At 41.2% G+C, this 26,250-nt stretch overlaps 4 gene segments (V, D, J or C); all 4 read left to right on the forward strand.

Annotated features, from left to right (window-relative positions):
* The first annotated feature begins 1,208 nt into the window (after positions 1-1,208).
* On the forward strand, positions 1,209-3,914 carry LOC113601233 (T cell receptor alpha variable 8-6-like). The segment is given in 2 exon segments: positions 1,209-1,575; positions 1,707-3,914. Coding segments are annotated over 2 exon segments (435 nt in total).
* Positions 3,915-11,143: 7,229 nt separating this feature from the next.
* Positions 11,144-12,207, forward strand: LOC113601245 (T cell receptor alpha variable 27-like). The segment is given in 2 exon segments: positions 11,144-11,439; positions 11,613-12,207. Coding segments are annotated over 2 exon segments (447 nt in total).
* A 6,310-nt stretch (positions 12,208-18,517) lies between these two features.
* LOC128315995 (T cell receptor alpha variable 22-like) lies at positions 18,518-20,124 on the forward strand. The segment is given in 2 exon segments: positions 18,518-18,812; positions 19,036-20,124. Coding segments are annotated over 2 exon segments (378 nt in total).
* A 4,206-nt stretch (positions 20,125-24,330) lies between these two features.
* LOC113601503 (T cell receptor alpha variable 29/delta variable 5-like) lies at positions 24,331-25,359 on the forward strand. The segment is given in 3 exon segments: positions 24,331-24,474; positions 24,649-25,061; positions 25,297-25,359. Coding segments are annotated over 3 exon segments (528 nt in total).
* Positions 25,360-26,250: the final 891 nt, after the last annotated feature.

Consider the following 26,250-nt stretch of genomic DNA (forward strand, 5'->3'; position numbering starts at 1 on the left):
TCAGTATACAAAAAGAATAATACCAAACGCGAATGGATTTTTCCCAGGGATGCAAGACTGCTCTGCTTCAATGTTTGGAACTTAAAGATGCAATCTACCATCCTAACAGGCTAAAGAAGAAAATCACATGATCGTGTTAATCTATGCAGAAAATAATTTTGCCAAAATTCAATTCACGCTTGCTAAAAGTTGTGACAAACATAGGAATAGTGAAATCAAATCATTATTGACGGTGGGGCTTTCAAAGTCTTCAGCATTGCTCTGTTGAATGTCCCTTTGTTCTTAAAAGTCCTTTTCCCTTCTCTTTCTGGACACCAGTCATTTCTGACTTGTCACTTACTTCTCCAGGCTACTCTTTGAGGTTTCGTTGGTACGATTTCCACTGCCCTCTCTTTGGTGTTGGGTTCCTTGGGAATTTCCCTTAGTTTCTATTCTTTTCTGAGTATTGCTTTTCTCAGAGTATTGCTCTGAGTGTCTTGGTGAAATTATATCTACTATTTAAAGGGAGTACTATATCATAAATAATATAGTGGGTGAGGAGCTGGGCTTGGTGTATAACAGAATTAGACTCCAATTCTTATGTTGTCCTCGGACAAAGTATTTAACTTCGTAAAGATTTGATTTCCCATCAGTAAGTTAGGATAATGTCTACTCTAAGGGACATTAGTAGTAAATTATCAGTGGTTAATAACATGGATTCTTGAATCATTCTAATGGGACAAATTCCAGTTGTCACTTACTGTGACCTTGGAGAAATTACAAACTTCCTTCCACATTTCAGTTTTCTCATTTATAAAATGAGGATGGTAATACTATTTACTTCATTTTGCCAAATAATAGTACTTACTTTTTTTTTTTTTAACGTTTATTTATTTTTGAGACAGAGAGAGACAGAGCATGAACGGGGGAGGGTCAGAGAGAGGGAGACACAGAATCCGAAACAGGCTCCAGGCTGTGAGCTGTCAGCACAGAGCCCGATGAGGGGCTCGAACTCACGGACCGCAAGATCATGACCTGAGCCGAAGTCGGCCGCTAAACCGACTGAGCCACCCAGGCCCCCCTAGTACTTACTTCTTAAGATGAAAACAGACTCTTAGTAAGCAGCCCCTTAAACACACTCTCATCAGATTATAATGCTAAGAAATTCATTCAAGCCTAAATAGGAGCAGGAAAAAGACAGGCACAAAAACCTTGACACAATTTGTTACCATATTTGACCCCCAGAGGGTGATATTGTGTAAACTGGAAGAGACTCTTCTAAAAAAAAAAAAAAAAAATTCTACCTCACTTCCGTGAGCTTCTTTACCTTACAGCTCACAGAGGCACACATTCTGAGTAGGCTAGGCACCAGGAGCAGTCATTGTCAAGGAAGCGTCTCTTACTATCTCTAGAACTTAGCCTTTGAACGGGGATTTCTGGAAACTCAAATTTTCCTTGTTACAAAGACTCAGTGCAATCCGGCAGGCTTCTTCCTGCTCCTCAGGGGAAATCTTCCAGAACACAGCCGTCAGCTTCCTCACCGCCTAGCTATGTGCTCAGTGACCATCCTGCTGTTTGGAATGCTCTTCACAGTGAGTAAGTAACACTGTATTTTACGCTCCTGCCTCCATGTCAGAAACACTGTTCTGACTGGAATCTGCAGGGAGACACTGTCTCATTTTAAGTACGTCTGTCCTGGTCTCACTGACTCAGCATTGATGTTTCAGGAGGAACGGGAGCCCAGTCAGTGACTCAGCCTGATGCTCAGGTGTTGGTCTCTGAAGGAGCCCGTCTGGAGCTGAAGTGCAACTATTCCTCTAGTGGAACGACTTATGTCTTCTGGTACATGCAGTACCCCAAGCAAGGACTCCAGCTTCTCCTCAAGTACATATCAGGGGACATCCTGGTTAAAGGCCTCAACGGTTTCGAGGCTGAATTTAGGAGGAATGAAAACTCCTTCCACCTGAGGAAATCCCCAGCCTTTGGCAGCGACGCGGCTGAGTACTTCTGTGCTGTGAGTGACACGGTGCCTGGGACTGCAGGGGTACCTGAACACAAACTTCCTGAGACACCACAGTTTTCAGAGACTCAAAGACACAGTCTGACTTGCTTTTAGCAAGGTCTGTCATTTGATGGAAGTGAGCAAATGGAGGAAGAGACCTCTGGGGGGTGCTTGGCTGCTGGCTCCTGAGGATAAATAGGAACTTCACCGTGTATCTTCTTTTACTACTGGGTCATGTAGACAAGTCCTGGAACAGAGACACTTGTATGGATATTCTCCTGCCATTTGGGGATATTGCATTCTAGAGGGTCCGGATTCCACTTTAATGTGACCAATACTGACCTTCTAATCTTTCACTTTCTGAACTCACCTCCAACATGCTCCCCACACCATCTTTTGCTTTTTTTACTTTCTAACAGCTCCATTCTTTCAGTCTCTGGTCATAACTCAAGAGTTATTTTTGATTCTTATTTTTTCTCTCACTGTTGACATCTAATCCACCAAAAACTCCAGGTGGCCCTATCTTTAAAACTGATCCATAATCTGACCACTCCTACCATCTTCACTATACCTCCCTGGTCAAGCCCCCCTCATCTCTCAGATGAATTACTCTGAGAGTCTTCTAAGGGTCCCTTGGCTTGTCCTTCTACACTTCCTCCTTCTTCTTCCTCCTCCTCCTCCTCCTCCTCCTCCTTCTTCTTCTTCTTCTTCTTCTTCTATTTTTTTTTAAGAGCTGGGTCAGCCAATCAGCTTTTTAAAAAAATGTTTATTTATTTATTTTTGGGAGAGAGAGCGGTAGAGAGGGGGCAGGGGAGGGGCAGAGAGAGAGGAAGACAGAATCCCAAGCAGGTTCTGCACTCTCAGTGCAGAGTGTGTTGCGGGGCTCAAACTCACGAACCTCGAGATCGTGACTGAGCCAAAATCAAGAATCAGGTGCTTAACTGAAGCACCCAGGCACCCCTACAGTTCCTTGTTAATACAGCAGTGTCTTCCTCACTTTGGGCTGCTGTATCAAGTACCGTTGACCAGGTGGCTTACAAACAACAGAAATTTATTTCTCACAGTCTTCAAGGCTGGAAGTCTGAGATCAGAGTGCCGGCATGGTTGGGTTCTGGTGAGTATTCCTTCCCAGACTGCAGACTGCCACCTTCTCGGTGCATCTTCATGTGGCAGAGAGCAGAGAAGAGCAAGCTCTGTCAGGACTCCTGTAAGGTCACTAATCCCATTCAGGGCTCCACTCTCATGACCTCACCTAATCCTAATTACCTCTCCAGAGCTCCACCTCCTACAATCATCACATTAGGGGGTGGAGTTTCAACAAATGAATTTTGGAGGGCACACATTCAGTCCATGACAAGCAGCCCATGTGATTCTTTAAAACATAGGTCAGGGGTGCCCGGGTGGCTCTGTTAAGCATCAGACTACAGCTCAGGTCATGATATTGCACTCCGTGAGTTCGAGCCCCGTGTCTGGCTTTGCACTGACAGCTCAGAGCCTGGAGTCTGCTTCGGATTTTGTGTCTCCCTCTCTCTCTCTGCCTCTCCCTGACTCACACTCTGTTTTTCTCTCTCAAAAATAAAGAACATTAAAAAACATCTAAAAAATAAAAAAAAAAAAAAAAAAAAACAAGAGCAACACAGGTCAGATCATGTCACATAAATGCTTTCAGTAGTTTCCCATTTTTCTCAAAGTCCTTACAATGGCCTATAGACTCTACATGATCTTCTCCTGTTACCTTTTTAAAATGCTAAGGGGGAAAAATTAGTTTTCAATCCTGAAAACCACAGCCAATGAAAATTCCCTACTGAGATTATGGTAAAATACTTTCTCCAGTGAAGGAAAACAGAATTCACTGTTAAGTGGACCTACCTTAAAAGAAATCCTGAAGAAAGTTCTTCAGACTGAAAAGAAATGATACCAGAGGAAAATCTGGAACTTTTTTTTTTTTAATTTTTTTTTCAACGTTTTTATTTTATTTTTGGGACAGAGAGAGACAGAGCATGAACGGGGGAGGGGCAGAGAGAGAGGGAGACACAGAATCGGAAACAGGCTCCAGGCTCTGAGCCATCAGCCCAGAGCCCGACGCGGGGCTCGAACTCACGGACCGCGAGATCGTGACCTAGCTGAAGTCGGACGCTTAACCGACTGCGCCACCCAGGCGCCCCGAAAATCTGGAACTTTAAGAATGAACTAAGAACAATGGAAATAGTAAAATCTGGTCATATGTAAGAAATGAATTTTCTTTTCTTATTTAAGACATGTATAGCTACTGAAATCAAATCATTATAACATTGATGGTGGGGCTTTCAAAGTCTTGGGGTGTCTGGGTGGCCCAGTCGGTTGAGCATCCGACTTCAGCTCATGTCATGATCTCACGGTTTGTGAGTTCGAGCCACGCGTCGGGCTCTGTGTTGAAGGCTCAGAGCCTGAAGCCTGCTTCGGATTCTGTGTCTCCCTCTCTCTCTGCCCCTCCCCCACTCATGCTTTGTCTCTGTCTCAGAAATAAATAAACATTAAAAAAAATTTTTTTTAAAGTCTGAAATGGAAGACATCCAACAGCTATAAAATGAAGGGGAGGGGGTAAAATAACCTATACAATCGTAACATTTCTATATTTTGCTTAACGCACTGAAATAACGCTACATAGACTGGGAAAGGTGAGGCAGTAGGCATGCTACAGTCCTTAGAAAGCATACTACATAACATACTACAAAAAGAAAGAGCAAATAGATGATAGAATACTGAGAAACAAAATCAGAGTATGCAAACAGAACATGAACAATAAAATGATGGACCTAAATCTAATCACATCAATAATTATGTTAAATACAAATAGTTTAAATACACAAATTTAAAGAAATTTAAAGACAGACATTGTCAGTGTGGATTTTTTTTGACTCACCTATGTACTGTCTCATGAAACCCATGTTAAATATAATGACATAGATTAAAAATAAAAGTGTGGGAGAAGACATCCAGGCAAACACTAATATGGAAAAGCTATATTAATGTCAGACAATTTAAACTTCAGAAAAAGAAATATTACAGAAATAAAGAGGTATATTTCATACGTATAAAAGTTCAGCTTACTAAGAAGACATAACAGTGTTAACATATATGCATCTAACTTCAGAATGCTGGAAGCTAAAACTATTAGAACTGAAAGAAAAAAATAGACAAATCTACAATTACACTTGGAGACCTTTACCCTTTGTGCTCAATAAGTAACAGAATCCATCGTCAGAAATCAACAAGATTATAGTAGACTTTCACAACACTATCTACCAATTTGACCTTATTGATACATATTTACAGAACACTTCACTAAGCGATAACAGAAAACACATGAAGCATGCTTAGAATAAAGAACTTTATTCTTTCATCTTTTAAAGAATTACCAATTATGACGATCTGCCACAAAACGAATGCTGTATACACACGATGGACTACACTAGAACACTATAAGGTAACCCACATATGTGGGGGGGGTTGTGTATATATATATATATATATATATACACACACACACACACAACACACACACACACACACATATATATATACACACACACACACATACATAAATATAATTTGCCATTATTTTGCTGTATTCATTTATATTTTATTTCCCCTTGCATGTTTCTCCTTCCTGCTCACTTGTGTTTGAGCAAGTGGTATATCTGTGCTTCGAAATGTAAGTGATGATGTCTGGCAAGCAAGCTATATTTGCTGACAGAATCTTCTGGCTTGTTTGGAAAATCCTAAATTTATTCAAGAATGTATAGGGTTTATGGAAAGTGGTAGAGGTTGATGAGAAGGTTTGTGGTGGGAAATAAGAAGGAAAAAGTGGTCAGGAGAGAAGAGCAGGGTCTGCAGGTCCCAGAGCAATAGGGGGGTGGGGGGTGGGGTGGTCAGGTCATTGTTTCTTGACAATTCTCTTAGAATTTGTGAGATCCAGAGTGGGAAGGCTATTTGGTGACTTTAGGAAGAGTTCTCAGCCTTGAGACAGATTCTCAGGTTCCTGTAAACCTGAAAGGAGAAGACTTCTACTTGGAATACCCACCTAACAGAAACAGTCTATTGTATATTGGATAGTATTTAAAAAAAAATTTTTTTTTAAGTAAGCCCCACGATCAGCTCAGAGCCCAACATGGGGCTTGAACTCACGACCCTGCAAGTAAGACCTGAGCTCAGATCAAGAGTTGGATGCTTATCTGACTGAGCCACCCAGGCACCCCTGGATAATATTTTTAATATTTATGAATCCTCCCTGAAAGGGTCATGTTTCCACTCACAGATCGGAGGGACGTCGTTTACAGTTTGTGTAAATAATTCTTGGCAAAGAGTGGAGCTGGTCTCTGTCTTCATAACCACACACATAATTCTATTTCTTGAAGTCTAAGATCTCAACAGTTCTGAACTTCAAGCACCTTAGGTTCAGATGCTTGGCCAGGATGGGTGGAGAAGCTTAGATCTTATGGCTTCCCATTGGATGTGGGCACCGAAGCTGTCAAAGACTTTCCCAACAGGCTAAGGGATATAGTAGAGTCACCCTTGTTTGGGGTTATCCAGGGTTCTCTGCAAGAATGGTAGAAAAAGTGTGTAAATTCTATAGCAAGATTAAATTTATATGTCTTATGCTGCCTTGCCAATCAACAAGAAGAGTTCTTGATCCCTGCATGTCAAAGTGGGGAGAAACACTAAAGTTGCTATTCCTGTTCCTGTGCACGCTTTAACGGGGATAAACAGAACCCCAGGAAGGATTGCCAAGATCCTGTTTGTAACAAATTTAAATTGGAGTGATAAAGAAGAGAGAAACCAAGAGTTACCCTTACCACTAAGGAGATTCGGGGCTTCAGGAACATTTCAGTTTCACCAATTAACCTCTGTGTTTTGTATTCTTTCGGCACCTGCAGCTGGTCCCCAGTCCTGCTGCTGGGGTTGTGACACCTAGCGTCAAGGCAGCAAAGTTGTCCTTGACAGGCATTTTGGAAAAGCAACCCCAGTGAATCAAATATTTTTAGTAGTCTGAAAAAATTATCTCAAAATGCAAATATATACATTTGATAATTTAGCTATGCCTTAATATGGGCTTTGCCAACTTCTCTTCCTCTGCATCAGCTGAGGAAGTCAGTAACTTGGTCCATCCTCTTATTTTTTGACGTTATATAATGTGACACTCTAGGCCACTTAGGCCTACACACTGAAGTATAACAATGGCTTTTCATAGAGTTCTATCTCCCCAGTGTTAGTTATATTAACTTATTTCCCACCCTTGCATAACTGGGGGCTGCAATGTGAGTACTTTATTTTTGTTCTAGTTTCTTCCATATCTTCCACGGACATTTCCTTCTTTGTCCTATCTCACCGTTCCCTTTTCTGCCTCTCTCGGTGCCCTAAAAGGAGCTGGCAAGAGAAAACTGATTTTGGCTCTTATCTATCCATCCCTATTCTGTGATCTTAGACAGGCTTCCTCTATTCTGAAAGGACAATTTCACCTACTCGGCCTCTCACAGGGCCGTTCTAAAACACCTTCTAGAATAAAGATGTCCATTTATCAAATAAGAAACTAATAAAGACTAACATAATCGATGGGCTGAGCCTCATTGTGCCGCTGAAGTAAAATGGACACTGGCTGTTTTGTAAGTGGATCGAATACTAAGTTGCAAACTGGCCAGGGGTTTGAATTGCTCACAAGGTACAGTTACTTGTATGAAACAGAGTTAGAGAGAGTTGGGTTTTTAAAAATTTTTTTAATGTTTTATTATTGCATCTTTGAGAGAGAGACAGAGCATGAATGGGGGAGGGGCAGAGAGAGGGAGACACAGAATCAGAAGCAGGCTCCAGGCTCTGAGCTGTCAGCACAGAACCCGATGTGGGGCTTGAACTCATGAGCTGTGAGATCATGACCTAAGCCGAAGTCAGACGCTCAACTGACTAGGCCACCCGGATGCCCCTAGAGGGAGCTGTTTTGATGACTTAACTAGGAACACAGGCCAGTTAATTTATAGCACCTGTGAGCATCCAAAGGCACTAAACCCTAGATTACAAAATTAAGCTCTAGCTCTTTGCACAGTAGCCATCTTCCAAAGAATTGTATAAAGCTACTAGTTGACTTGAATAAATTGAGTACAATATGAGATATTTTTCTTGGAAAGAGAAGATGCAATCTCAGCTGTGGATAGAACAGGTTTCCCTCGGCAGAGATTTAGGAGATAAAAACACAAGATACCTCCGGCATCCATGTTGCAGACCTAAGTTAAGGGAATAAAGATATCTCAGGGGTTGAGTTGAGGAAGGAAGGCAAGGAAATGAATATCCACAGCTGCGGTAAGAGGAAATATGATTTGAATATTCATAACGCTCAAGGTAGTTTCAATAGATAAGTATATGTATTTCTTCTTGAATCCACCACCTCACTTGGATGCATATTTATTCTCAATGATCTAGGATGGTTACCATACCACTTTTGCATCAGACTTGTTCAAACTTTGATGAGGTGGGGACCTTGTTAAACTACAGATTATGATTCGGTAAGACCTGTAAATCTGCATTTCTAACAAACTCCCACGTGCTGCTGCTGGTCTGCTGATCCCCAGCCCCCCCCCCCCCCACCCCCACCCCCCTGCCTTGGCAAGGTTTACACCGCCCGAGAGGCAGTATTCTAAGCTGGTCAGGTTTGTGCATTCATCAGGTGCCCTGCCTAGATTTGAAGCCGGACTCTGCTCTATGATCCTGGGAGCTTGATTAACTTCTGTACCTCCATTTGCTCCTCAGGAAAAATAAGAATAATGTTAGCTACCTCCCAGAGTTGATAGGATGAAATGAGTTGATTTATGTAAAGTGTTTAAAGGAGTCGATAACTGCTAGTTGTATGCATAGTTTATCAAGTTTACCAAATCAAAAATACCTACGTTTTGGCCCAACTAGATACTTTGTATACCGGTATATTAAAAAGGGAAAAGGTGACTAATTGGATCTTGTGTGCTTGTCCTACCTCTTCACACAACCCTTGTCACAGGCCAGGACATTCACACGGGTTGGGTGATTTCCCTTAGGATGATTGTGGCTAACGATGGTGATGTGCTCCTGGATGTTTCTGGATAAGGACCCCGCTAGACCTTTTTGCTCAGTCCTGTTGAGGAGGAATTGGAGGAGTAGAGATGAGCTTCAGGGAATCATAAAAATAGGTTGATTGAAACACCGTTTGATTTATGTACATAATCTCAGTGTATCCGCAAGACATACCCATAAAATAAGTAGTGTAAGCCCTGCTCTACTGAATAGGAAGCTATTACATGAGTGAGTGAAGTAAATTGATGTGACCTCACTGGTAATTGGCAGTGATGCCTTACTAATCTAAATATGTCTGACTCCAGCACCAAATCATTTAGTCAGAAATTATCCCTCCTCCACCAAAATACATATTTTTAAAGTCGGCTTTATGCCCAGCTTGAAATTGATTTTGGCTCTCAAGATAAATAAATAAACTTAAAAAAAAAAAAACCCGTCGTCTCTTGAGTATTGGCATTTTGAGCAATGCGCAGCTGATGTTGAGGCTCAGTAACAATTATACACTGAGAGAAATCATTGTGTTGTTTGAGCATAACTGGTTTTTATTTTCTTTTTAATGTATGATTACAAACAGATCCCTTTATAGAATGGGCACACTGAGGAAAGAAACATTTCTCCAACAACTGGCGAAAGTTGATGGTGATCCCATTTGACTTCAGAATCTGAAGAGCTAAATAGTAACTTAATTCTGTCAGATATTGTGAATAGTGTAGCTCATGACAAAAGGGTGATATAGTACCTAAAACTCAGTAGTACGTTATGGAGCATAAGATAGCAGAGAAGGCCCAAAAACATTCACCTGGAGAGCCATCATGCTGAACCAAATCTCATTACACTTGGATGTAGTCACATGGCCAGCACTGATTATCTTTACTAATGTCTATGAACAGTAGCTAAAGCAATCATGAGGCCATTTACCCAAGATTTTATGATATTTGAATACACAATACACCCACATCACAATATCTGTATACTTGAAGCACTATATTAATGCACACACACACACAAACACACACACACACACACTCTCTCACACATTGATTTAATAATTTGTTAGCCATGTATTGACATTTTTCTGCCTAGTAATTGCTAGGGCCACAAGAGTGAAAATGGTGCAATCTTTCTGTCAAGGAACTTGTAGGTGAATCCAACAAGTGCAATCACAACACAACATGTTGAAGACTTTGAGAGTCATGGATCAGAGACCTAATGGCAGAGTAATGCGATAGATATCAGGAAAGTATTCTTAATTAAAGAATATCAACAGGGTTATTCATCTTAATTTGGTCAAAATAGGTTCATGTCTGGGTGCTTACCCATGTCATATGACCCAGAAAATATACCACAGTTTCACACACAAACACAACACACCTACAAATGCAGTTTACAGACACAGTTCTGCTCAACATGCTTGCTGAGGATACCAGAAGTTATAAGATAGTATTTCCTTTATCTTCTGTTATTCTGTCTCAAAATGATAAATTTTTATTTTTTTATTATTTTTTAATGATTTTTTAAATGTTATTTACTTATTTTGAGAGAGAGAGAGAGAGAGAGAAAGCACAAGCAGGGGAGAGGCAGAGAGAGAGGGAGAGAGAGGGAGAGAGAATCCTGAGCAGGCTTCCTGCCCCTCCTTGCACACAGAGCCAGACATGGGGCTCAAACTCATGAACTGAGAGACCATGACCTGAGGTGAAACTAAGAGTCAGACGCTTAACCGACTGAAACACCCAGGTACGCCTCAAAATGGTAAATGTTTTTAAAAATTTTTAACGCTTATTTATTTTGAGAGAGAAACAGGGGCGGGGCAGAGAGAGAGGGAGACACAGAATCCTAAACAGGCTCCAGGCTCTGAGCTGTCAGCAGAGAGCCTGACACAGATCTGGAACTCATGAACAGTGAGATCATGACCTGAGCTAAAGTTGGATGTTTAACTGACTGAGCCATCCAGGCACCCCAAAATGATCAATTTTTAAAAGGATGTATTTTCTATTTCTGAGAAAGGTCATTAGTCTCTACTTATATCTTGGTATTTGTGCATACCAAATGAAACTAGGAGAAATAAAAGCATTACTGAAAGTAAATCACTTTCCTATCTCTCCACAGGAGGGTACTGTCTCAAAAGGCAAAATCCTTCAAGGCAGAGTGTGAGGCTGGAAGAAGGGGAGGGTAGAGAGTGAATGATTCAATTGGCTGCCACACAGAGACCTCTGCCTTTTTACCCAGATCCAAGTGGGTGGGAAGTGTTACTCTAGTTCAAAAAAGCCTCTTTCAGGAGGGTATCTTTCAAGGGCAGCTAAAGTCAGTGACCAGGGCCATCCTGTGACAGGAAGAAAAGATGCCCCTGAAATTCTCAGTGCTGATCCTTTGGATTCAACTGGCATGTGAGTTTGAGAAGTTTCCAATTACCTTAACTGGAAATCCAAGGGAAAATTAAAAGAAAAAAGGGAGAGGGTGAGGGAAGGAGCAGGTGGGGAAGAGGGAGGAAAAGTCATGTCAGGCTGAGAAAGAGTCCCCAGTTCCCTTCCCCAGTGCCCACTGCTTTGGTTTTCAACAGGGCAGAGCACCCAGCAACTGGAGCAGAGTCCTCGCTTTCTAAGCATCCAGGAGGGAGAAAACTTTACTGCGTATTGCAACTCCACAAGCACGTTTACCAGCTTTCAGTGGTACAGACAGAAGCCTGGGGAAGGTCCAGTCCATTTGATGACATTATCTAGGAGAGGAGAAATAAAGAAGCAGAAGAGTCTAGTAGCTCAGTTTGGTGAGGCAAGAAAAGACGGCTCCCTGTTCATCATTGCCGCCCAGGCTGAAGATGCTGCCATCTACACCTGTGCAGGGGCACAGTGCTCCCATGGCACCTGGACGCCTGTACCCAAGCCCTACTGCAGGCTCTGTCACGCTGCTGCTGAGTCCGCCCCGCCCCCCACCCGGCCCTTCCTCCCACATTTCTTGACATGAACAGTGGTAACAATCTCAGGCTCTCATGGAACCATCTCCACTACCTTTCCAGATATTTCCCACATACACTAAAGAACAAGATTCCTCTGTCGTGGGATCACCTTCTAGAAATGCATCTCACTATCTGAACCAGTAAAAATATGGGTCTACACCTCCCTGGGGTGGGCAGTGGGGAGAAAAGAAGGGAGTCGATAGAGAAGAAAAATGAAGATAATGGTCAGAGTGCATCGTAGTTCCAATGAGTCATTCTGTTTTCCTAAAGACCACAGCCAGGAATGGTTAGTCCAAGGGGGCAGAAATGAATGATTTTGCAGCTTTATTCTAGTAGAGTTGATGAAACTGGAGTGAAAGTCAGAAGTATAGTGAAAAAAAATAATTAGAAGAAAGTTGGTACTTTTTTAGCAGAAAAAAATGCCTACTGTGTACTCCAGTAACATCCCAACTGTGATTCCAAAGCAACCTCTCCATTTGGTGGTTCTGAACTACTTACACATTAGCTACAATTGCCTGTATTTACACAGGATTTGCTTGGTGATTATTAGACTTTGCGTGGTAGATATCAATAACTTCAAGTTTTCAAGGCTGAAGAAGATAGGATTTTTTTGGTTTCCAAAGTAAATTTTATTTGAGTGTAGTTCACACAATGTTACATTACTTTCAGGTGCACAACATGGTGTTTCTACAAGTTTAGACATTATGCTGTGCTCATGGCAAGTATAACCACCATCTGTTACTATGCAATGCCATTAAAATATCATTGACCATATTCTCTATGCTATGCCTTTTATTCCCATAAAATATGCTGTGCCATACTCATCCCATAAGTAGAGGCTTGTACCTCCCACCTCTTTTCCCCCAGTTTGCCTCCCCCCATCCCTTCCCCTCTGGAAACCACCAGTTTATTCCGAAGAAGCTAGTTGACAGTTGCCTCCACCTGGTAAGTCTTCCACTGGCCTACTTTTATACTTGACAAATTCCTATTGGTCTTTAAAGCAAGATGAGGGGCACCTAGGTGGCTCAGGCAGTTAAGTGTCCGACTCTTGATTTCAGCTCGGGTCATGATCTCACAGTTCGTGGGTTTGAGCCCCACATCAGGTTCTGCGCTGACAGAGTGGAGCCTGCTTGGGATTCTCTGTCTCTCTCTCTCTCTCTCTCTCTCTGTCCCTCCCCCACCCTTGTTCTCTCTCTCTCTCTCTCTCTGTCCCTCCCCCACTCTTGTTCTCTCTCTCTCTCCCTCTCTCTCTCTCCCAAAAATAAACAAACTTAAAAAAAAAGCAAGATGATATGCAAAGCACATGGGTTTTGGAGTCACAAAAATCAAATTGCAAATCTTGTGTGCAATTTTCTAGCTCTGTATCCTTAGGCAATTATTTATCTTCATCTAAGCTTCCTTGTTAACACATGTTAATAAGAACACCCAGGGGGGCCTGGGTGGCTCAGTCAGTTGAGAGTCTGACTCTTGATTCTGGCTCAGATCATGATCTCATGGTCTGTGGGATCGAGCCCCATGTCAGGCAGAGCTTGCCCTCCCCCCACCCCACACTCTCTCTCAGAATAAATAAATACACTTGAAAAAAAGAAAAAAAAAGAACACTTATTGTGCTGAGTTATTATGAATTAAATGAGATAAAATATACAAAATTATATGAAGTCCCATGTGCAACATATGTACTCAACAAATACCCTGTAATGATATGATTATTAATGCCTCTAAGGAAATGTTATCGCTACTGTGAAATTTGTACTGACTCCTCAAGAAGGAAAGATGTCATCTCTGCCTAATATTCTGGATCCCCACCTTAGTGGTCAGGAAAGCAGACATGGTAAGTTGCCAACTTAATCCACATTCTCTTCTGCCTCCTTACTTACAGAACTGTTGATAACCTTTTGGGCAACTATCTCCCCACCTTAAAAAACAAAAAACAAACAACAAAAAAAAACACCTCGTGCTACATTTCACATCCTTTTTTTACAACAAAGGGTTGCGTACAGCACAGTTCTGACCAATGAGACATAATCAGAAAACTGCTAGGAGTTTCTATAATGTTTTTGCTCTCCTGGTACAGTACTACATTTTCCAGTCCCCTTCCCCAACTCTTCTTCAGGCAACACAGAAGTTGTAACTTATCGTCAAGGAAAGCCCAGGCCTGGGTGTCCTCCCCAATCCCACATTCATCTTTTAGAGGCCAAGTCAAATCCCTCCTTCAGATTTATTTGTGCATTAAAACTCTTTAAAAAATTTTTTTAATGTTTATTTACTTTTGAACGAGACAGAGACACAGCATGAGCAGGGGAAGGGCAGAGAGAGGGAGACAGAATCCTGAAGCAGGCTCCAGGCTCTGAGCTGTCAGCACAGAGCTGGACGTGGGGCTCAAACTCGTGAACCACAAGATCATGGCCTGAGCCAAAGTCAGATGCCCAACCCACTGAGCCACTCAGGCACCCCTGTGCATGAAAACTCTTCATAAACCATGATTTGATTGAATTTTTTGTTACCTGCAGCTAAACACAACCCTAACCGTAGTAGGATTGACATAAAACGACGTTGTGATTTTCAGAGTTCTTGGGTAAGTGAGGAAAAAAGATTTGAAGCAAGTGCTGTGTTTATACAAGGAAGGCACCTGCATTCATACTGATTATACGTACTTCTTAAAGTAGTAATGTTCACATAATTTTTATTAAGAACGAAACCTTCATCTTCCATGCCAAGAGGCCTCATTTAAAAATTTCCATCAATTTCTTACACTCGTGGGAGACTGGAATTCACTTTCTCATCCAAAGTCTTTTCACTATAGACAGTATCCATTTCCATGCGAATAACTAATAACTGCAGTTATATATTTTCTCACTCTTAGATTCCAAAGGCTATTTTGCTGTTGCTTTTAATTCCATGCTGTTCCAGTAACCTATTCCAAAGGCTTTCCCTGAAAGTTTTATCATAGGGAACCCCTTCATTTTGAAGATTGTACGTAGAAATTAAAGCCAAAAAAATAAATTTGAGGGGCGCCTGGGTGGCTCGGTCGGTTAAGCGTCTGACTTCGGCTCAGGTCATGATCTCACAGTCCATGAGTTCGAGCCTCGCGTTGGGCTTTGCGCTGACAGCTCAGAGCCTGGAGCCTGTTTCAGATTCTGTGTCTCCCTCTCTCTCTGCCCCTCCCGTTCATGCTCTCTGTCTCAAAAATAAATAAACGTTAAAAAAAATTTTTTTAAAAATTCTAATTCTCTGTGGTATAAAGAGGGAAGGGCACTCTCCCAGTCCCTTTTCTTAGAGTACTTACTTTAGAAAACTTGTAATTATGAATCCTTTCTCTGTCCCTTTGAGGTGTGTAAATCTTTTAAAAAGCTGACCAAGCCTCTTGCCAGTTTTACAACCCAGGGATGTTTCTCTCAAGCAGGTGGAAGCCAGCTTATTGAGATGTAATCATGAGGAAGGATGGCACTCCTGCCTCCCAGTTACTGTGGGAGGAGATGAGCCCAAACTCCACAGACGCCTTGCTCTAAGTTGCAAACTCCCCTTCTGTCCTAAAGATATGAGAAGTTTCTCTTTCAGATAAAGGCAATTAGCAAACACAGGTGGCTACCCCAATTCCCAGGTAAATTGAGGGCAAATTATGACAAAGGTCGCTGTCAAGTTCTCTTACCTGAGGACTAATTTCTGTTCATGTTGAGAAAACACTTGTAATGGGTTGTATCTGCCCAGCTGGCTATATAAAGGGGTAAATTTTTTTCCTGTGTTTTAAGTATTTTTTAATTTTTTTAATGTTTATTTATTTTTGAGACAGAGACCGAACATGAGCAGGGGAGCGGCAGAGAGAGGGAGAGAGCGAGAGGGAGACACAAAATTCAAAGCGGGCTCCATCCAGGCTCTGAGCTGTCAGCCCAGAGCCTGATGTGGGGATCAGGACCTGAGCAGAAGTCAGACACTTAACCCATTGAGCCACGGAGGCGCCTCTTGTCTGTGTTTTGCAATCTCTTAACAAATTGCCTGTGGTGCTCATTACATTCTGGCTTAATGATTCCTCAATAATAAAACTTTTCCTTTTCTCCCTTTGTGGAGAGGTGTTCTGGACTGGCAGGAGATTTTGTTTTAATTTCCCCAGAAGAGGGCCCAGTGTCTTTCCATAATCGTTGTTCTTAGACGTCTCTCTCCCTGAAAGGTGATGCGACACTGTGAAAAGAGCCATAGCCTCTCATGGCTCTGCCACTTAGTGGCTGGGTAACTCTGGGCATTTTATACTAGCTTTGTGAGCATCAATTTCCTCCTAAGTACCTTGGAAGTAAGTATGGTACTTACTTTACTGTGTCATCATGAGGATTAACCATGTTTTGTGAATTGCCTAGCAGAGTGGATTAAAAATGAAAAAACTTGAAAGTAGGCACCACAGCTTGGATCAGATACACTCGAAACTTCACTTGTGTCCCGGTATATGTTCTGACAGGGAATATGGAAAGGACTTTTCCTGCTTTCAAGGAACTCCCTCTCATGGTGACTGGAGGTCCATTCACCACTTCCCACAGCCATCGGGCTGCAAGACCTATGAGCTGAAGAATCCTCTGACCTACCACCTCCATTCAGATCAATCATTTCTAAGAGCACTTTGGACACACTCCATGCTCCAGGAGCTTCTGAAAACATACCGTCGATGTCAAAAGTCACACTCAGAGACCCTGGGTTGGGGGCCGCATTGCTGCACATAATATGGTGTCAGCCCTAGGTTAGTCCACAAGGGAATGCTCTAACCTGAGAAAAGTGTTATGATTCACTTTTAGGATTCATTGCTAAATGAAGAATGAAAATCTCTGAAACAGAGGGTTACGAATTTAGGTCAGGGTAGAGGAGGAGGAGCAAGAGAATATGTGAGCCAGAGAATTGTTAATAATGTGCACAATCCTGCTTTCTCATCACCCATTTTCTTTTCTTTTCTTTGCTTTGCTTTGCTTTCTATCTCCAAAAGCCAAAATAAAGTTGGAGATTAAAATAAAACAATTTGTGGGGTAGCTGGGTGGCTCAATCGGTTGGGTGTCCAACTTCGGCTCAGGTCATGATCTCATGGTTTGTGAGTTTGAGCCCCATGTTGTGCTCTGTGCTGACAGCTCAGAGCCTGGAGCCTGGAGCCTGCTTCAGATTCTGTGCCTTCCTCTCTCTCTGCCCCTCCCCCACTTATGCTCTCTCTCTCTCTCTCTCTCTCTCTCTCTCAAAAATAAATAAACATTAAAAAATTTTTAATTAAAAATAGAACAATTTGTTTCATATTTCTGTAACTTTAGAGTTTCAAGAATCCATATTTTTTAGTATCAGGGACCAATATGAGCTTTCACTTATTTGTCTAGAAATTGTTGTCCTTCTCTAAACCATGCTCTTACCTCCTATAAGATCAGAAACTCAAAGATAAGAAAAATAAGAGCAAAGAAAGAGGCGAAGAAAGAAGAGGGGGAGTACATATGGGCAGAAGCAGGTGAAGAAAAAAAAGGGTAAAAGGAAATGGCAGAGGGTTGTTTGAACTGAAAATCATTACATGAGTTTCTCAACAGCAGCTTTGGGGCCAGAATCTGGGGAGAGGGGCTTTCCTGTGCATCGTAGGTATTTAATAGCATGTTTGGCTTCTACTCAATAGATGCCAGTAGCAGCCCCTCCCTTCCCCAGTGTGACAATCAAAAATGTCTCCAGGCATTGCTAAATATCCCCTGGGGCGCAAAAGTCCTGATTAAAAACTAATGATCTATATGTTAACTTGATAAAGTGGAAACTTTCAGAAGATAGATAGATAGATAGATAGATAGATAGATAGAAAGGAAGGAAGGAAGGATAGATATTTCAGGTATTATTTATACTTGCCTAAAAGTTTTTACTCTGTCAATTTAACATATAGACTATTTAATATTCACTTCCTCAGTCTTTTTCATGTATAGATAGTAGATAGATAGATAGTAGATATAGATATAGATATCTATAGATATAGATACACATATATAGATATATATAGATAGAGATACATCCAGTATTTTTTATATACAAAAAAAACTGAGGAAGCAAATATTTTTCTGTCTACTATTATGATTCATATATCTTGAACTGTTATCATATCATTTGACTTTGATAAATTCAACAAATAAGATACAAGGAATGTAAAGAATGGAAATAGGTTATATATTTGTATTATTTACAAATATACTAATAGCATATGTAATGTGTATACAATTTACATATAACAAGTAATTCGCAATTGAGAAGTTTCTCAGTCTGATCTTGTCTCAGGTTTCAGCTTCGTCAGTATCTCTTACTTATAACATATAAACTATTTCTCTGTTCCCCCTCTAAGCTAACATCTCCCCATTTTTCACATAAATTATTCTACTCAGAGTTTAAATACTCAGAGTTTAAAGAAAAAAATATTCTTAAATGCTAAAAGACAACTCCTCCATTATCCCCAACACACACACGAGCGCGCGGGCGCGCGCACACACACACACACACACACACACACACACACACACAAACGCGCACACACACATGCACCGGCTCATGCAAGCACCCTACAGTGTAGAGGTGGACTAAGCTACAAGTAGGCGGAGCTTCCCACTACAAAGCCAAGTGAAGGTGCTTAGGGGCCGCCACTGCCAGATCTATATCATGAAGCTGATGGGTTACAGCAACAAAGTTAGCCCCAAATTCAAAGTATGATGCATATCAGCATTTAAAGGGACTTGCCATTAAGGTGTCTCGATACTGCTAAGGAGTCAAGAACCATGCAGACACAAATGAGAGTCTTGCTGGGCCTCCTGTGGCTACAGACTTGCTGTGAGTTGAGAACATCCCAAAGGGAACCTGAAGAAATTTCACAACTGAATGGGGAGATGCAAGGGAGGAAGGGAGAGGTGGAGGAAGAGAGAGAACACAAGTCTCTTGGGCTGTGTCCTCTACTATGAGGATGGAAACTAGAGAAAAATTTCCTGTACTCAGAAACAGCTACGGTCATTTTGCAGTGACCCTCCACTGTGTCTATTTTTCTCTTTCTCAACAGGGGTAAGAGTCCAGATGAATGTGGAGCAGAGTCCTGGGGTCCTGAACCTCCAAGAGGGGAGAAATACCTTTATGATGTGCAATTATTCTAGCATCATAACCAGTGTGCAGTGGTTCCAACAAAATCCTGAAGGACACCTCGTATCCTTGTCGTACATCACTTCTGGAATGCAGCGAAAAGGAAGACTAATATTCACGCTCAACTTCCAGGAACGTAATAGCCACCTGCATATCACAGACTCACAGCCTGGGGACTCAGGCACTTATTTCTGCACTGTGGAGGCACAGTGTTCTGCAGACACCTGTGGCCTGTACATGAAGCCATAGCTGGAGACTAACCCAACCCACAGAGCGGGGGGCAGGGGCCCAATATGATCAGAATTGTGTGTCCATTGCCTTGTCTCTCCTGGTTCATGCATAAAGCATTTCTAAATGAGCTACAACTTGACACTACAGTGCAGGCATGTACGTGGCTCATCCTGAGATCTCCATGGGGCTAGTGTTACTAGGTAAATACTGTAGATTGATCAACTCTCTCATATCTGCTTCTGTCTTTCTAGGTAGAATGAGCAGTCAACTCAACGTGGAGCAGAGCCTCCCTCCTTCATCTCTACAAGCAAGAAAATACCAACCTCACCTATATCTCCTGGGCATCTTTCTAACTTACATTGGTACATACAGAACCCTGAAAAAAGCTCCATGATCATTTTTCTAATATACTCAAATGGGGAATAAAAAGAGGAGAAAAAAACCGAAGGGCCACTAGTAGTAAGAAGGATGGGCAGAGCTTTCTGCATCTCAGCCCAGAGACTCAGGCACCTGCTTCCATGTTGTGGAGGCACAGAGCTTTCTAGGCACCTAAGGCCTGAATCGAGACATGTGGCCGCAGCCACCAAACCCAGCAACACGGGAGAGATGTTTGTATGCTTTCCCTCACTTCTAACATGGTGTTGAGAAGTGCACACTTGATCAGTCGAAGTGGATCAAACATTTGATTCCACTTTCAAAAAACTTGGAAATGCTGAGGAATATTCAATCTAGTAACCATCTCTGTCCTAAAATAAACCATTCCTAACACGCTAACTCCTAAACCAGGGAATCAGTAAATTAGCAATCCACTCGTGACTTCTAATCACGAGTATGCTGTATCATCTTGAGCAAGGGAGTCACACTTTTTCTACCTCGGAATCCTCCTGTAGGTGAGGAGAGTATTTTCCATTGCTGTTACTCGTATTTTCATACATTCAATCATTCAACAAATATATATTGAATACCTGTGAGATCCTGGATAGGGGGCTTTGAATAAATGAAGAGCTCCTTCCCTCGTTGAATGTACAGTTTAATGGGGAGCTCGTTTTTGTTATCATAAAGTCCCTGCAAACTAAAGAGAAGAACTAAATTTGGAGAGAAAAAGAGATTATGAAAACAGTCAGTTAGAGACAGCTTTCTGGAGCATTTGACGTCCCAGCCTGAAACCTTATAGTTTAATAGGAGTTCATCAGGCTGAAGGACAGAAGAGGGTGGAGGAAAAGTGTTCTGGGTCAAGGAAAAGTGAGCACAAGGGCACATGCTTGTGTGTGTGTGTGTGTGTGTGTGTGTGTGTGTGTGTGTGAAGCAAGGCATATCATGGCAAATTTAAGTCCTAAAATATAATTAGTGATCAAAACAAGTGATAAAACACAGTGCATGGGTGACTCTCATGCTATGAGAGTCTTAAAATGAATAAGATCCTTGAAATTCATTGTCTGTATATTACAATACAGTAAGATGAAGGATATGGGGACCACTTAGCATGCCTACATACTCACAGAGCATGGGCAGGGATAGATAACTGCATTGAGGACCAATAAAAAGAATGGTGAAACTAATTAGTGATAAGAAATATTACTTTTCTAGAGACCTTGATTCCTTTTTAAATGCAGAAAGCATTTCTAAATAAGCTGCACAAGGTATGATAAACATGATACATAAACATGATACATTTTGACTGTTGAATAAAACTGACAATTGCCTTTAAAAGAGGAAATATGTGAGTGTGTTACCTTAAGAGAAAAGAATTTTCTGGCTCTTGCGGTATACCTGATAGTGGAATTATCTTCCAACTGTAAACTACTATAAAATTGGGAAACATAGGAAAGAATTGCTTCTGAGGAGTGCAGACAGGGAATGCTTTCAGTCCTTGGGAGAAAGCAAGCCTGCCAAGTGATTCCCACATGCAGGCAACATTTCTCTCCTGGGGGTATTTTCTAAACCTCAGCATAAGGACTTGAAGCCCCAGCTGAGAGCAGCAGCCTTGCTCAATGGCAAAAACAGAGATAAGAATCAGGGCTGTTAAATAACTGGCCTTTGAGGAAAACGGGTATTGGAGAGACATGAGCCTCCTACGATAGGACTGTGAAATCTGCATAGGGGGTTATCTGAGCCTACACTTCAGCTGCACATGTGCAGAGAGAGACATTGGCAAGCCTAGCAGAAAATAGCATCTGAGGGTGTAAAATCTCCGAGATTTCCAGAGCTTGCACTGTGCTGGGAAGACATTGGAGCTCTGGCCTTTCCAGAGTGAAGACATCTTGGTAAATACCTTGGACTTTCAACTGAGTCACCAGAAGAAGGACAGAAGTAAGGGCTATGGCCTAGAAAAAAAAAACTGGAAAAGAAAATCTCTGCCTTACAAAGATTAAAGTAAGCCTCAACAAAATCTAAGTGATCTGCTAGTAATTTAACAGAGTTAACATTTTTCCAAGGGAGGCAAAATAATCCAGAGTTTCTGCTCATTATGACCCACATTGTGTAGCATACAATAAACAAAGTCACTAAAAATGTAATGAAGCAGGAGCAAGGGTTACATAAGGTATAGAAGCAGCCCCAAAGATGATTCACATTTGGAGTTAACGCCAAAGGGTTTCAAAATAAATATGACTAAATTGTCCAACACTTTTTCCTGTTGCTGACTCTGTTGACCAACCACCACCGTATATCTGGCAATGGACCCATGGAGATGGTAGCCACACATGGCTCTAGCTTCTCTAGATTTCTCCATCAGTTTCCCCTTCAAATCACACTTTCATAGATAGACGGGCTTGGTCCTCAGATTGAATGACTGGTTAGGGATTCTTTCTCTCTGACTACCCAACTACCCTTAGACCTTCATTTCCCCAGCTCTCTTCACAACCGTGTAAGATCAAGTTCCTGTAATTTAAGCCCTTATCCCATAGCACTTATGATAACTCTGCTGCACTGACTGTACCCTGATATTCTAGGAAGATATAAATGAATAGCATTAGAACATTCTTTGTTTTCAAGAAATGAGTGTCCAGGTACCGACTGGAAGAAATAATAATCAGAAACCTAGTGTGTGTGTTCGTTAGGGCCATCATAACAAACTACCACAGACTAGGTGGCTTAAACAAGAAAGATTTACTTTCTCATAGCTCTGGAGCCTAGAAATCCAAGATCAAGGTATTAATTGGTTTGGTTTCTCCTGAGGCCTTGCCTTCCTATTGTGTACTCACATGAGTTACAAAGTAATTTCCAACAGATGTAAGACTGTCAGCTGTCAACAAGCCACAATCATCCACAGTTTGGTAAAAAAAAAAAAAAAATTTCTCCAAAAAATTTAGAAAATGATAAACATGTTCCACCCTTTCTCCCAATCAAACCAATTTCCTGTGTAAGAGACAGACTATGATCCAACTCCAGTGATTCTGCATGGGGCTTGTGGGTTGTGCTTAAATATGTGCATTGTGTGTCATATGTTTTTGTTTACCAAAGTAGTGTGTGTGTGTGTGTGTGTGTGTGTGTGTGTGTGTGTGTGTGTGTGTAAAAGGGGGAGGTATGTGCATTGCAGTCCAGCAGTTCCCCTGGGCCTAGAAAATCAGCCTTCTTAGTGTGTCAGATGTGGTTCCTCATGAACTGTATGTCATTGTCCTTTCTGACATCAGTTTAGAAACTTCCTACTGCAAACACTTAACTCCAACTATAATGAACCAAGTTTCCCCCAGCACTCTGAGCTATAATTTGCCTGTTTTCTTTTGAAATCTGACCTTCCCCTACAAAGTCAATTTGTCAATCTTCCCTAAAATCAAGCTAAAGAGCTCTGCCTTTGTGAGGTCTTCCGTGACTCCACATTTCTAGCTTTCTCAGTAGAACTAACTGATAACCATTATGTTTTCCTCATTAAGCACCCTTATGTGTCAAGTCGTGTTGTAAGGATGTAGTCTTTCAGTTTAGACCACCAGATATTTAAAGTTGAAGATAGTCCCATAGTCGTGTTTAAAACCTTAACCAAGCACAGTGTCAGGTACTTCAGAGAAATGAAATAAATGTTGATAAAATATATAAATACAATAGTGAATCTGAAAACATTTCTTCACTAGAAAGTTTGAATTATGAAAGTTTCAACCACGTAACATGAAACACGCACAACTTACCAGATTGTCCTGAATTGGATAATTAGTGTAACTTCCCAGCATGTTAGTTTCATTATAATTCAAATAAAAATTTTAAATGCTTCTTCCCATATAAAATATGCATTGGAAATTATTTTATTTTGTGTTCTGTGTCTTTGCTCAAACTAATTCCAAAAAATTATTTTGAGATTTACCATCGGCAGTAATGACTAGTTGCCCTACTGATTTAGCATTGAAAGCACAATAAATTCTTCTTGCCTCTTCCATTGGATTAAACTGGGAAGACATATACTAGATATAGACCAAGAGTGAAGACAAACAAACATGTTGCCTTTTGACATCTCCTGGTGCCTTTCAAGTTTATGGCTTCATTCTGTCTATAAACTTTACAGGATTGTGTAATGCTTTCTCATTTGTGAACACAGAACACACCAAATGATCACATCCAAGTTCTCAGAGAGGAAATCCAGTGCAGAGGGTGATTTAATATAGGGGATAAATTTTGTTGTGTTAATTTGTGGTTTTAAGGTAAGTGTCCAGAATTTATATCAGATTTAATTGCCTTGTGGCATTTATTCATTCAGACCAAATATGGACACCTCTGAAAACCATCTTGGAATGCAATTACATTAAAGGCTAAGCTATCAAACTCCTTGTATTCTAAATTTGTAACCATGGTAAAGATAGCACCATACCTTTGTGTTCTCCCCCAAACACCACCAATATTTTATTTTAACTTCTTTATGGGGGAGGGAGTGCAAATTGATTTTAAGGAAACACAGAAATGCATTTTCAGAATTTTTCTACATGTGGGCTAAAGGGGGCAGTGCTTCCTCTCATAAAGATAAAGAGCTAAAAACAGTACTGTTCATATGTGAAATAGAAGCCTCTGTGGAAGGAAATGAAAGAAGTGCAGGAAGTTGAAGTCAGATTTATGGTTGTTTGGGCAGGAGAGAAGACAACCTGAGTCCACAGGAGAATGGGCAAGCTCCTGGAGGTATCACTGTTGATTCTGTGGCTTCAGCCAGACTGTGAGTTCTGGGAGGGAGGTCTGAATACAGTAGAAAACCTTCAAGAAACACCACAAGGCTGGGAGACGAGATCATTGGGAAGTTTTGCTTTATTGTGTTTTGTTTTCTAGCTCATGCTGGTTTTCTGTGGGGACTTTAAGAATATAATTTAAAATTTACTCTCTTCCCAAACAGGGGTGAATAGTCAACAGAATGCTGACCAGCAGCAAGTTAAGCAAACCCCATCCCTGAGTGTGCAAGAACGAGAGATTTCTATTCTGAACTGTGACTACAATAATAAAATGTTTGATTACTTCATATGGTACAAAAAATACCCTGCCAAAAGTCTTGAGTTTGTGATATCAATACGTTCCACTGTGGATAAAAATGAAGATGAAAGATTCACAGTCTACCTCAACGAAAGTGCCAAACACCTGTCTCTGCACATCGCAGCCTCACAGCCTGGAGATTCAGCCTTGTACTTCTGCGCAGCGAATGCACAGTGCTCTCCAGGCACCTGCAGCCTATACACAAAACTGCAGCTGGGTCCATGCCTCTTTGGGGGCTCATACTTGGAGGCATGTACTTGCTTCCACTTAAACAGAGCAGTAAGAGAGGGTATGCTTTAAAGTAGGTGAGTGGGATGAGCTTTAAGGAAGATCAGATACATAGTAAGTCCCTCAAATGAGTTAAGGATGTTCCTTGGGTTTTAGGGTGTCAAAGAGTTTAATCATTCTCCTTTCTCACTTTCAGAGAGAGGTTGCTGGTTTAACTAAAGCATCAATCTCTGGTGATGCTTTGATCCCGCTAGACCTTGGAATGAGGATACCATTTCCCCTGTAGCTTAGGGGAAAAGATACCCTGGAGATGGGGAAACCAGCATTCTACTGCAAGTTCTCCCAGTGAATGTTTATGTGCCTATACGTACCAGCAATCATGTGCTTCATTTTTGTGTTAAATGAACAAAATAATCCCTAGTTATTGCTTCTGAATCACTGTGCCTTCACATTAAATGCATTTCAGGATGTATATGTTTTAAGTTACATGCATTTATTTGTTTCATCGCTCACAAGATACTTCTAGGCATTGCTTCAGTGAATCACTTACTGTGTATTCTTTTCCCCAGACAGACATGGAACTATTTGACACACTGTCCATCAGTAAAAGGTGCTGCCCTGTGGATCATCATAATAAATACAGGCATGTCATGAACTTACCAGCTGCAAGCATCTTGTTTTGGGTAGCCATCCTGATTCTCTGTTGAGATGGATGTATCACACTGGAGCCTTTAGGATGCAGTTCAAAGGGTGATGAACCAGGCCAAGATCACCCTAGGACCATAAGAAGTTAGAAGATGTAAGAAATATCCCAAACGTTTATTAATTATAAGTCTCCAGTAGGTTGTCAGTTAATCAAAGATACAAGCAGTTTTCAGCTCCAAACTTAAGTGATCTAAATGGCCCAAGTTACCTACCTGGGATTCCCCTTTCCTAACAAATAAGTGGTAATGAAATGAGCATGATGACTAATAAAAAATATCCTGATGTTTTATATTCTAAGTTCCACTGTCAATTTGTATGAGCTTGGCAATTTCATTAGTCACTCAGGTTCCTGTGAAACATGGGTTAGAACTAGATGAAATCATTTCCCTACAGCCCAATAAGTGTATGATTCCATTCACCTCAAACATTTACTGACCACTGGTTTTATGCTTTTCACTTATGTGATGAATAGAAGGAAATTAGTTAACCTGAATTTCTATGAAAAATTTTCTTCTTTTTAAAAAAATGTTTAGTG

The sequence above is a fragment of the Acinonyx jubatus genome, chromosome B3 (assembly GCF_027475565.1).
Source record: "Acinonyx jubatus isolate Ajub_Pintada_27869175 chromosome B3, VMU_Ajub_asm_v1.0, whole genome shotgun sequence".
NCBI lineage: Eukaryota > Metazoa > Chordata > Mammalia > Carnivora > Felidae > Acinonyx > Acinonyx jubatus.